This window comes from Nicotiana tabacum, chromosome 9 (assembly GCF_000715075.1).
Source record: "Nicotiana tabacum cultivar K326 chromosome 9, ASM71507v2, whole genome shotgun sequence".
Lineage (NCBI taxonomy): Eukaryota > Viridiplantae > Streptophyta > Magnoliopsida > Solanales > Solanaceae > Nicotiana > Nicotiana tabacum.
The window spans coordinates 13,123,600-13,136,641 of record NC_134088.1 but is presented as its reverse complement, the minus strand read 5'-3'; the positions used below and the strand labels follow the sequence as shown (position 1 = coordinate 13,136,641).

Below are 13,042 nucleotides of genomic sequence, written 5' to 3'. Positions count from 1 at the left end.
CGTATGGGGCTTTATCCAATGCGAATTCGGATATTTTCGGGCTCCAATGCAGGTACCGAATACGTGGTGGGAAATCAAAAGAACTAATTAGGTAATGTACATTAAATTAATCTTATCAGGTTGATCTACTTATGCCTTCATTGGACTTCAATAGCTTTGGCTTAGACACATATACACAAAACTCAATATATCATTAAAAATAATAAATTTTAAACTGATTAAATTAAATAGAATATGATAGAATTACGAAATTCCATATTCTGCAAAATGTGTATACTTATAATATAAAATAACTTCATAATATTAACATGTTTCTCTTTTACACGTTCTTTAAGAAAATGTTAATAAGAGGGTTTATTTAACTATTATAACCTTATTTAATACTCTTCACTTTAGGTTTTCTATGCTATGTAGTAAATATTTTTACTTTCAAGAACATTTAACACTAAGGGAAAAACAGAAAAAAATATATATTTTTTTTATTTTAGTTCAAAATAAGCATCTTTTTTACATAACAAAGAATGAACTAACTTTAAATTTTTAAAAAATTTCCTTATTTACGTATCCGAATGTGTCAAGTGAACAATATATAAATTTTAATTAAGAGTAATTTAGTCAAAACACTTATTTTTTTCTATTTTCATAAGGGGCATACCAAAGACCAAAAAGTCATTTACTATGCATAGGAAGGAATAATTAAATATACCTTAGTTTTTTCTAAAATGATAATTATTTTAGACCAGATATATTTAATAAGCACGACAATTAATATAGACCGGAGGAGCTATAACTTAAATCCAAAATTAATTTTATTATACTATACTAAAAAAAGTCTTAATTAAGTACAACTCTCCCTTCACTTATATTTAAAATAGGTTTTCACTCTTGGGAGTAAATTGCAACCTATTGTTTGAAGAAACCCATAATCACATATTCCCAAGAATCTTCTCCTTCAATCACAAATTCCACACTATATTCTCGCTTCCTCTACTTTGCTTCCTTTCAACTTCCAACAACTTGCTCTACATAAATAAAGTGATAATAAAACAACCCCATTCTTCTTCTTGGTCTAAATATTCTATCTTTTTTTTAGTCTTTTTTTGTTTCTTTTTTCCCCATTTAATTGTGTTAAAACTAACTAACATGTGCATTCAAGACTCAGAACAAGTGAATGAGGCTATGGAGAATTTGGACATTTCAAAGACTGATAACAATTTCAAGAACCAATCTTTGCTTTCTAAAGCTGAATTACAACATACCCAGATTCAGAATTATGAAAAAATTACAACTTCTAGCCATTCTGTGATGAGAAACTCATTCCCAGTAAGGATTTTCTTTTTCTTTTTTAATTGTAATATTTGCTTATACCTATTATTTTTTCCAGTTTTTAGGTAGTATTAATTGTATTCTAATTGGTATTAGTAGTTTTTAGTTTCATAAATGTTGGTTTAATTTGAAGTTTGGTTTATACTCTTTAAAGATATGATTTTTATGGTGTAATATTTGCTTATACCTATTAATTTTTTTCCCCAGTTTTTTTTAGGTAGTGTTGATTATATTCTTTTTTGTGTTATTGGGATTGGCTTTGTTGATTTGCATATGGATGTTGATTTGTAGTAGTAGTAGATTTTATTGTCATAAATGTTAGGTAATTTTGACTTCTGTTATAATGTTTAAAGATTTGATTTTTATGGTGTATTTATTATGCCTTAGACAGTACTATGAAGCTATGGTTATTGGTCTGTTTTCATTTAATATCATGCTGAAATTTTATGTTCAAGTACTGTTTGATCCATAATTTATATTTGAGTTTTTACCATTAAACCCGTTGCGCTTTTGAAATTATGTGGTCAAAATTTAGTATTTGTTGAAATTTTAGTAATTAAATATTGCATTCAGCTGAACTTCGTAAACTAGGCTCCATCCACCTGTGTGTGTGTGTGTGTGTTTTTACAACTGTCTTCTGTTAGATGGTCATTTATGAATAAATTGGTGTCTTATGTTCTGTGATTTGGATTTCTTGATATTCTTTCATTTGGAGGAAGTATGAAACTGGCTGGATAAATTAGTAGAATGACTTTTGTAACTTTTACATCTGAGCTACAGTGAACCTAAATTTCATATACATGTTTCTTTTCCCCTTTTTTGTGAACTTGCAAATTGTCTGATGATAATTTTTGCTCATTGTCTTCTGAAAGATCTATTTCAAGATGTGTTTCGTATGGTCAGTGGCGGAACCACCTTATCCATAGGGGGTGTCCCCTTCATCCGAAAACCTATACTATGTAGCTCGGTAATTTTTTTTATATGTATATATTACTATATATTGACTTGACTTCTTCGTGTTTTTACTTCGTTATATTTTGACACTCCTTAGTAAAAGTCCTAGTACTGCCACTGTGGACGGTCCTTCATAGAATTGTTTTGTTTGCTGACATACATAGTGAATGATTTAGAGTTTGCATTAGCATTGATTTTGTGGTTCTGTTTCATAATCATGCTGTACAGTCCTGATGCATATCTTCCTAAAGACCTAAACAGAGAATTTGCACTGAAATTCACTTTTATTGCCACATCTAAGCTAATTGTTCCTTGCATAGGAATTATTTCTTCGCCTTATAATTAATTTCTTTCCTTTTCTGCAGCTGGAAAGTATTTCGGAAGACGCAACTATTGTGGATCGGAAACAGATACTCTTTAATAACTTCCTCCCAACCCTTAGGTCTGGAGATTGGTCCGATATTGGAGGTCGCATTGACATGGAAGACACTCACATCTGTATTGCGGACCTAGCTAAGAATTTTGGCCATAATATACTTGGTGAGGAAGCTATTTCTTTTTATGGAGTAAGTTCTTTAACCTCATTGGACATCACATATATCGTTCTTGACTATACTCAATTTACTTGTAGACCGAATTCTCTCAGAAGTTTAGTATAGCTCTTTCTCAGTAAACATGGGAAGTATGCCGACATGTGTAGGAGCTATCTATTTTATAGGGCAAGCCTAGACGATTTCTGCAGATCTTGAAGTTTAGTATAGCTCTTTCTCACTTTTACTGCTTCCTCCAACCAAAGGGAGAGTCTTCTGTGCAAGACTAAAAAATGAAATAGATGTGCCGTAGCAAAGCTGGATATTTCTGAATTTAGAATGTTTCAATGTGAATTTGGTATCATCTCCATTTTTCTGGAATCATGTGATACAGGCTAAAGAAAGAAGAGTAAAATAGAATAACACTAGAGAGTGGACACAAACTAGAGAAGTGCTCTGATCGTTAGAGTTGTGAGATGTGCACATCTCTTCAGCATATAGGTGCTTCCTTCATGCTTTTGCAAAACAGGAGAACAGCCATAGCTGATTATCAAAGTAAAGTATGAAAAGCGTAGGTGACAACTTATGTTTAGAGCTCTCCAAACTAGTTGTATATCAGATAATGACATTACAAGGAACCACAAAAGAACTGAAGAGACCACCTCTCTCCAAAGTTGAAGCATAATACTACCCTTAAAATTTTGGGAGTCTTGTAAATGTACCTATTGAACAGCAGTAGGTAGAGCAGCACTAATTCAACTACTTCCATCTGAAATGCGTATCTTATTTCCTACTTAGGACCATGCCTATGAAGAGGATTTTTTTTTTCTGTTTTGGTTTGGGGAGGGGGAGCAGAGCGAGAGAGGGAAAGAGGTTAAAAGCCATGTTGTCTATACTTGGGAGTTTCTTCTATTTGATATTATTATATCTTAGATGTCTAATGCGAACAGTTCTAATGACAGGTCTTTGATGGACATGGTGGGAAGGGAGCATCACAATTTGTTCGTGACTACTTGCCGAGGATCATTGTTGAAGATGCTGATTTTCCATTGGAACTTGAGAAAGTGGTCACAAGATCTTTCGTAGAGACAGATGCTGCCTTTGCCAAGTCATGCTCTCTTGATTCAGCCTTGTCCTCAGGCACTACTGCACTCACCGCAATGATATTTGGAAGGTTATTTATTCCTGTGCCTAATCCCTTTCCTCTTGTTTTTTTTTCTTTCCATTCACTATCTTCTTTTTATGTGTTAGATTTATGTCTATTGGGAAATGACAGAGGTTTTTGTTATTTGCTTATTCCCAGCTAAGTAGTGATTTATACCGGAAGAATAATACTTCATTCAGCAAGGGGTATCATTAATTTTATTGAAATATCAAATCGTGGTTAACACTTATTAAGCTGACATTTCAGATGCATCTTTCTTTGACTAGTGTACTGTTTTGGTTGATATAATTGTTTGCCCTTGCGCAATTATCTCATTAAGCTACATTCAGAAATCTATGTTCTAAGATTGGCTGCTAGTATCAATTCTCTATACTGATATGTTGTCTTATGGACAGATCATTGCTTGTCGCCAATGCTGGTGATTGTCGAGCAGTTGTATCCCGACGTGGACTGGCTATAGAAATGTCAAAGGATCACAGACCTTGTTGTATTAGTGAAAGAACTCGTATAGAGTCCGTGGGTGGATTTGTTGATGATGGCTACTTGAATGGACAGCTAGGCGTGAGCCGGGCATTAGGTAACTGGCACATTAAAGGACTGAAGGAGGTTGAAAAGGGTGGGCCATTGAGCGCTGAGCCTGAACTGAAACTGCTGACATTGACAAAGGAAGACGAGTTCCTGATTATTGGTAGTGATGGAATATGGGATGTTTTCAGAAGCCAAAATGCAGTGGATTTTGCTCGTAGGAGACTGCAAGAGCATAACAATGTGAAGTTTTGCTGCAAGGAAATAGTAGACGAGGCCAAAAAGCGCGGTGCAATAGACAACTTAACGGTAGTCATTGTTTGTTTTCACTCTGAGCCTCCACCTCCAGTTGTTTTTCAAAGATCAAGAATAAGGAAAAGTATTTCCGCGGAGGGGCTTGAGAATCTAAGATCTTTGCTTGAAGGCTAGAGCTGCAATTTACTATATCAATTTTGTGCAGCCTGCATCATATCCACTTAAACAACAGCGATAATGACGATTAATTGGTTACTTCTGGACAACTTTGTAAATACATGAGAGGTAAGCTTATTTTCTTCCTTGTAATTCTCCCATTTAGTCCAAGTGCAAGATGAAATAAAGCTTAAGGGAGACAAGCAAATTATGGAGCCAAATTTTTGTACATAAATTAATCTATTCTTCAATTGTATGATTCCCCGACTAAAGGAAACTCAACTGAATCTCACCTTCTGGTTAGACAAAATTGATTGTTGGTTATGTTCCAACCTTTTTGGTGTCATAGCAAAGTTTGTGTAATGCTGCATCTCTTGGTTGTGAATGTGTTAAGAGTTCTAAATCTCTATGCATGCGCCTCCATAAGAGTGTACTTTAGGCTCGATTTGCTTTTTCAAGCTACCCTTTGTTTCAAACAATAGCACTGACGAGCAGAGACAGACCCAAGATTTTAATGCGATGGGGGCACTAGTATTCTGCTCAACCAGTACCCCTAATGGTTTTTTGTATTCAGGGTGCCAAGTGATTTGAATTAACCATTTTCAAAGTATACACATACATATACAAGATTTCTGCCGAAGTTTTCGGGTTTGGGTGACTCTTCAAGGTTACACGTAGGTCTGCCTCTGCTGACGAGCAAGAAAACGGGTATGCTAAGGCATCTTTGGCTTAATTTCACAATGTAGTTGCTGCTGAATTGGTGCCTGTAAAGTATCATCACTAAAAAATTTCATCTGCCACAAAGATCTAATATGGAGTTGGCACACATAAAACATCAAAAAAAAAACCATTATAGGACCTTATCAATGAGGTACGCCACATTATTCAAACCATTGCCTTTTCAGCTAAGACGGATACATGCTTTGAGCTTCATCTATTTTGAGTACAGCCATTTTAGTTCTATAAACTCTAGGGGTAAAGTGAGGATTATCACTTGAAATTTGCGCCTCAAATGATGGTGCACGAGGTGCTTCCAACGAGCATTGTTCTCATCTTTGAATCTCAATTTTGAGGACTTGGATTAATATCGACATTATTGTATATTGCATATTGGAATTGGTAATTTTAGTTACAATATAATCTTTACTGTACGAAATCCATAAATGTGTTAACCCTGAAAAGCTCCAACTTGTCTAAATACATCCAGTCCTACGACTCTTTGTTGACCATTTGAATTTTAACCATGACGGGAAGAAACAAAGAAAAATGTGAGAACTTTAAAGGAAATAAAATAAAATAAGGAGAAAGATTGTTTGGTTTAACCAAGAAAAAATGTTCTTATTGTAAAGTCTCATTCCCTAGCTTTAAGTCTGAATATCATCAAAACCGTCAGCCGACTGCTGCTAAAAAAATTTAGGATAATCAAACCGAGTCCTCTTGAGAAAACTAGTAGTAATTAATTTATAACATTTTCGTGTAGTAAACAAGTTATCTAGCAGTGAATTTTCATATAATCTTCAATCTTTAGCTTACATAGTGGTTACATAGTTAACCAAATATGAGACTCTCATCCTGTAAAACTGGGATCAAATGTTACAAAACTCACCTAAAATAAAAAAGGAACTTCTGGCAAAGCTAAAATGAGTTCAACCTTTGGGTATATAGAATCCAAAGAACGTGCTAAAAGAGGATAAAGTAAGAACTTGAACAAGTGCCCAGTAATTCAATACGCCTGAGCTTACAGAAATCTCATACTCAATGCCAGTCGTGCGAGAACCTACCCTTTGACGGAGAGGAAACCACCACAAATACTCGAATGTTAGAGCAAGGGATTATCCCAACAAATAGATGAGCTCAAAGGGAGAGTTACGCAGGAACTATTCGTGATCCTGGTATGCCAAATTTGTACTAGACTATTACATATTTCAAGAGGCTGGAGGCTGGAGGCTACAACATCTTTCAAGAGGCTGTCGGCTACATGACATACAAAACCACCTCAACTATGTGATATCTACATCATCTGCAGGTGAAGATCAGCATCCTGCTGCGCAAGCTCCACCATCATAGCCTCATCAAAGAATTTGTTGATGCTCACGTCTTCACTCATTCCCTAAAAGAAAAGGGATAGATCCATTATTTAAGACAATACTCTTGGTCAATAGAGCTAAATAGCTACTTTTTGTAAGGGCCTGTAAGTCCAGCTTAGATTACCACATTCCCCTTATGTTTGTGTTTTAAAAAAACCGAAAAAGATGAGAGTTGAAGCCTTAAATGGGAAGCAAGGGATATGTGGAAGGGGGCTTGCACCAAGATCATAATAGAAGAGGGGGGAACAAGGGACATCTGGAAGGGGGCAAGCACCACTTCAAATCATGTGCTGTTCAAGAAACCTGAAGAGTAAATAATCTCAAATTAACCCTGCTAGAATGTATACCTTTCTACGCCTTGTCTTCACCATGAACTCACGAGCCAGATGCTGAATTGGGGCAGGCTCTAGTGGTCGCAAAACGATGCTCTTGTCAAGAGGATCTCCAGGAACAATAGCCCAATGATCAAACACTGAAAGACAAAACGCCTGCCCTTGGGTGTGATACCTCAAGTCAGTTTCAAAACCAAAGGACTCGATAACAGGTAAAAATGCCTGGAGAAGGAACAAGTGTGCATATGAGAAAACCTGATGTTATAACATGAAAAGATTATATAAAAAATCCAGGGTGCTATCTATATTTCGAAATCAAACCTTGACGATGTAGGCAGGGGTCCCAGGTTGAGGAACATCAGCAGTAACATGTCCACGCCTGCGAGACAACACGGTGTATATAGCAGAGAGACAATCCATGGGTGTTTGGATCTGAATCAAGACACAGAAAGTTAGCCCCAGTTTCACATAAGAAAACATCTTAAATCTATCTTTTTGTTAAAATTTCATCCCTATTTCTGTAAATAATTGAACCTAACTAAGTCTTAACAACGTACTTATCTCATCATTTGAACATTGTAAAAACACCTAAAAGAACTAACTTCAGACACACGGGTTATACCTCCACATAATACACAGGTTCCATAAGCCTGGGTGTCGCCATAAGGAAAGAAGAGTAGGCTACACGTCGTGCAGTTGGAATAATCTGACCTGTTCCACGATTAAGTGGCTCAAGTGCAATCTTTGCATCAACTATTTTGAATTTAACATTTCTAATGGGCTCATCACACAGGGGTCCTTCCCGAGCTCCCCATTGAAACCTGTTAAAATTTTGTTAGCCCAATATCTCAGGAAGGAAAGAAAGCATAAAAATAAGATCAAGTTACCCCTGAACAATAGAATCTTTAACAGCATTCAACAAGCTCTTGTCCACTTCACTGGAGAGTGTATCATCCAATAAGATGTTAGGTCCCTGCAAATACATTTGAAGTGTTAAAACGGAAAACTTATGTTCAATTAAACAATAGAAGTAATCCATTAGCAAATGTTCAAAATAACCAAGTGGTAAAGCATCTAAGCCGATGCAACCCTGACCTGCTTATCAGGTCCAAATGCCCAAATAGATCGTGCAGCAAGCAGATCCCAGTCATATTTGGTTTGAAAAAAGTCACCAAGTTTCTTTCTAGGCCAATCTATGCTTACAACACTGTTCTCGATGTCCTCAGCAAGTCCTCTCTCTAACGGTTCCGCAATCTACAAGCAATATAAGTGAGCAAGGAGGGAAACAATTTTCTCAGCTTGCACATATCAAAAAATTAACGGACTGTCTCACCATGGTGATTTTATTTTTCTTATTAGGTGTTTCAGCAAAACATTTCATTGAAGACGACTCCACTACAGTTTCGCAGAATGAAACAACTGGATCAGCCACCTGAATATTGCACACACAACGAAAATGCACCTCGAGATCAGTCAAGTTTAACAAATGAATCCTTAATGTCAATAAAGTTTGGATTTGTCCTGAAACAAGTAGAGAACTGACAAAGGTGAATGTATGAAGAGAGAGTTATAAAGCACCTTCACTTCCACCTCGGAGTAGAGCTCCCTAAGGTCCTTCATTATGGAATCTAGGTACAATTCACCAGTACCCAATATTGTGTGTTCACCAGACTCTTCAACCTTTGTGATTGCAAGAGGATAACTCTTGCTGATTTTCCTAAGCCCCTCCACCATTTTGGGCAACTCGCTAGGATTCAAAGGCTCAGTTGCTGTTTTCACCACGGGAAGAGTATTGAACTGAAGGGGCCGGAATATGTACACATCCTCGCCAAATTCCGAGTTACAAAGAGTAGCAGTTTTCATGATTGAAGCATCCACTCCTTCAATCAACACCCAAGCACCAGGAGGAGCCTTACTTATGGGTATCCTGTATCGAGCTTGATATACCCACAGCTTTGTGACCTCTTTTACAGTCATATCCTCCTCATCATCAGGTGAATAGCCCTCTCCCAAAACGCGTACTGTCTGCCCTGTCATTATTTCCCCGCTGTAAACCCTACCAAAAGCATCAAAAACACTACAATCTGATTTGGGATACAGCTTGGTCACATTAACCATCAAAGGGCCAGCGGAGTCACAATCTTCCATTGCTTTGTAAATTGCTGAATCCTTTGGACCCGTGTATATGTGCTCCACTTTCCTAGCTGCAGCAGCTTTAGCAGAAGGAATGTGATGAACCAACATGTCAGTAAAGCCAGTGGCAGTGCCAAAAACAGCACTGCAAGCCAGCCTCAGAAGAGGCCTAACATTTAGACGGTAAGCTGCATTGCTAAGCGTCACACCAAGTTCTGCCAGGGTTGCTTCAACACTCTTCTTGTGCTCTCCAATCACTTGGCTATAGATTTTGTAAAGAGGTTCAAGAACGAACTGCACAAAAGATCTTTCGACCCCACTTGCAGGCGGTTTCTTCTTGAAACTTCTTGTGTCAGGATCAAAGTAGAAGTCCCCCCAAAGCCGCGAAGCAAACTTGTTGGCATCAAATGCAACTCCATGAAGCTTAACATACAGTTTGGCAAATGACTGCAGTGTGAACGACCATCCTGCTGTTGCACTTGCAAAGCAGACATTCCCTAACGCAGGATCGAATACTTGTGCATTTCCAGCTATGGACTTGGCAGCTGTAACTTGATTGTTGACAGCTTCAATTATGTGCTTTAATTTGAAGTAGGCATCCTTTGGAGGCAATTTAAGCTCAGTTATCAGTCTGTCAACCTAAAAGGACAATAAAAATTATTAGAGGAAAATAAACTGTATCTCAACATTGCAAGACACTTACTATTTTCACTAGTTTTATGTAATAGGCAAGATACCTTGTTAATCACAAGAACAATCGGAATACGTTCTTGAATCGCATGCCGAATGGCCCTTTCTGTATTTACCTGTCACCCATGACACAAGCAACAATTGTAAGTGGTCTAGCTATCCAGTGCGCATATACAAGATAAAGTCCAAATAGAACTCAATGATAGGAATACAGCTTTCAAAAAATAAATCGAAAGAAGAAACGACACAACTGCCCCACCCAGCTCGTCTACCTGATTAAGTTAATCCAACTAAACCCCACCCATCCCCCGTATGAGCCCCAAAATTTTGATAATACATCTGCTTAAACTGCAAAGCTTCCCAGAAAACACACAGCTTTAGCAGCTTACATCAAGACAGAGAGATAATTACCCGTCCTGTATGTCTGCAAGTGGATTAATCGTAGAAATAAGAAGGAACTTACCATCACTCCTTCAACAGCATCAACAATCAAAACTGCACCATCAGAAAGTCTCAAAGCAGCTGTCATCTCATCCGAGAAGTTGACATGACCAGGAGCATCCATAATGTTGCAGAGGTAAGACTTTGAATTGCTGTCTTCCAGGACGAGTGACATAGGGACAGACTTAATTGATATCCTCCTTTCTTGCTCATCTATTCTTGTGTCTGTATACCTCATATGCTTCTCACTATTCTGATCAAAAGTAGATATATGGTGGGTTTGCTCCACCAGCATATCCATAAACAAAGTCTTCCCGTGATGCACGTGTCCCACTAAAGCAACATTTCGAACCAATGCTGGGTTCGACATCAGACCTAAGAGAAATTGAGTCGAAACATAGGTGGACGAATCCTTTACCCCAAGTTCAAACTTGAGATTCTTCACCGGTTTAATTATTGGCATTTCAAGAGGCTGTTCATCTTCATCCATCACCAATGTCTCGACCTCTTCACCGTAAACCTCTTCGGCTGTTGGGTAGTATTTCTTGTCTTCAGCAAGGACAACTTGGTTATCCATGTCAACATCCTCTTGAGTGGCCAGCCATCCATTCGATGCACCAGGTTGCTCGCCATCAGATGCAGCCCTCTCATCATCACTTCTCTCAGGGAGATCCTCATCTTCCTCTTCCCTATCACTTTCCTGATCAGACTCAATTTCAGGACCAATATAGTTCCCAAATTCATCATATAAACTTTCATCCATGGCTTTTTACTACCTGATTAGAAGAAAAAATCACCCATCTTATTAATTGTCCAACTAAAGCAAACAAAAAATCAACGCAAAAAACACAATTTTCACCAAAACAAGCTATGCAATGGAGCATTTATGCACAGGTGAAACTTAGCAGAACAAAATTCCAAAAACGTCTTATCAAGCTATTTCATGGTTAATTTTGTTATTCCAAGACGGGTTTAAGTTATTTCTGTGAATTTTAACCTGTGATATAGGTTTGTTATAATTTTTACTAGGTTACCGATTAATTTTGTATATTTTACATTATATGTGATAAAAGGTTAGTTACCATTTTTATTAGGTTACGAATTAATGATTATCATACAGATTTACCTATAATAACCTTATAAATGACCTGATTGTATAAATACTTTTTATACCGTCAATAGAGGCGGATCCAGGATTTAAATCCTATGGGTTCAACTTTTAAAGTTTTTAGCATTGAACCCATTATATTTTTAAAATTATGGGTTCATATGTACTATTTTTGTAATTTTAGTGAATTTTTACCCATAAAATTTTACTCCGCGTCAAAAGTTATGGGTTCAATTGAACCCATCGATACTACAATACGTCCGCCACGGACCGTCAATGCAACTATAGTGCAAACAAACAAAGTAATAGGATATCTACAAAGCTTAAACTATTTCTTAAAAGTCTAAAACTACAAATAGGGAATATTGTCGGCAGCTAAAACATGGGGTTTTAAAGGGATAGATGCAGGGAACGGGACCGACAGAAGAATAGAAACCAGAATCACATGTCTGTTTACTTTTTCTTCTAAGCTCTTATCAACTATCACGCTAACAATAAGGAGAAAATAGTTTCCAAAATTTTTAGCACTAAGTGTGTGACCTAGTGATTAATGAAGTGGATTGAGAACTTGAGTTCTATAGTTTAAATCCCAGGTGCTCGCAAGCTGGCCCGGACACCGCAGTTATCAAAAAAATAGTTTCCAAAATTTTGGTTATTTTAACTCATAAATAATTTTATTTTTTGTTTTTTACAATTTAACTCATAAATTACTAAGAAGCTGTTTTACCGAATATTGCTAGATTTGAACATCACATAGGGAACATTGTTAGCAGCTAAAACATAGGGTTTTAAAGCGATGATATGCCGAGAACGGGACTGAAGGGTAATGAGTAACGTGCAAGTTTTAGGAAGAAGAAGAGAAGTGTACCTTTAACTCGAAGAACTCTGCCGGAGATAAACGGCGGACGACGGCAGCAAAGCAGCTGCAGCAGCGGTGGTTCAAGCAGTTTTCAAGCAGCTGCAAAGTGACCGCTTGTAAATTGGAATTCAGTGCTAAAAAATGGGCCTTAACTGGATCTGGAACCGCCTTGGACCCAAAAGCCCAAAATGAATCGGGTGTGACCCTGAAGGTATCGTTTGGTTATGGAGATTAGGATTATATAATTGGAAAAATGACATTGTATAGCCGCTGTAAAAATAATAGTCCTTCAAATAAATCTACAAAAAATATTTTTTGTATATATACGTTCTGTATGTTATATACAAATTTTATATACTTTTTCGATTATCAGATGTAAATAGTTTCTGGGGCGGGCTAAAAGTAATAATACCCCATTATAATTTAAGGATAAAATTTGGGATTGTATTTATTTTATGTTTGTTCATGAATATTAACTAAT

General features: G+C 36.9%; 2 protein-coding genes across 2 annotated transcripts; one reads left to right on the top strand and one right to left on the bottom strand.

Moving 5' to 3' along the window:
* The first annotated feature begins 895 nt into the window (after positions 1–895).
* On the top strand, positions 896–5,167 carry LOC107800225 (putative protein phosphatase 2C 27). The gene is made up of 4 exons (XM_016623374.2): positions 896–1,323; positions 2,646–2,846; positions 3,773–3,984; positions 4,371–5,167. The coding sequence occupies exons 1-4, from the start codon at positions 1,144–1,146 to the stop codon at positions 4,927–4,929; spliced, it is 1,152 nt and encodes a 383-aa protein (XP_016478860.1). The 5' UTR covers positions 896–1,143; the 3' UTR covers positions 4,930–5,167.
* Positions 5,168–6,388: 1,221 nt separating this feature from the next.
* LOC107800224 (110 kDa U5 small nuclear ribonucleoprotein component CLO-like) lies at positions 6,389–12,774 on the bottom strand. The gene is made up of 11 exons (XM_016623373.2): positions 12,571–12,774; positions 10,617–11,370; positions 10,201–10,269; positions 8,909–10,102; positions 8,664–8,762; positions 8,426–8,584; positions 8,218–8,303; positions 7,953–8,151; positions 7,652–7,762; positions 7,346–7,552; positions 6,389–7,021 (listed from the first exon to the last, which is right to left on the bottom strand). The coding sequence occupies exons 2-11, from the start codon at positions 11,355–11,357 to the stop codon at positions 6,923–6,925; spliced, it is 2,964 nt and encodes a 987-aa protein (XP_016478859.1). The 5' UTR covers positions 11,358–11,370; positions 12,571–12,774; the 3' UTR covers positions 6,389–6,922.
* Positions 12,775–13,042: the final 268 nt, after the last annotated feature.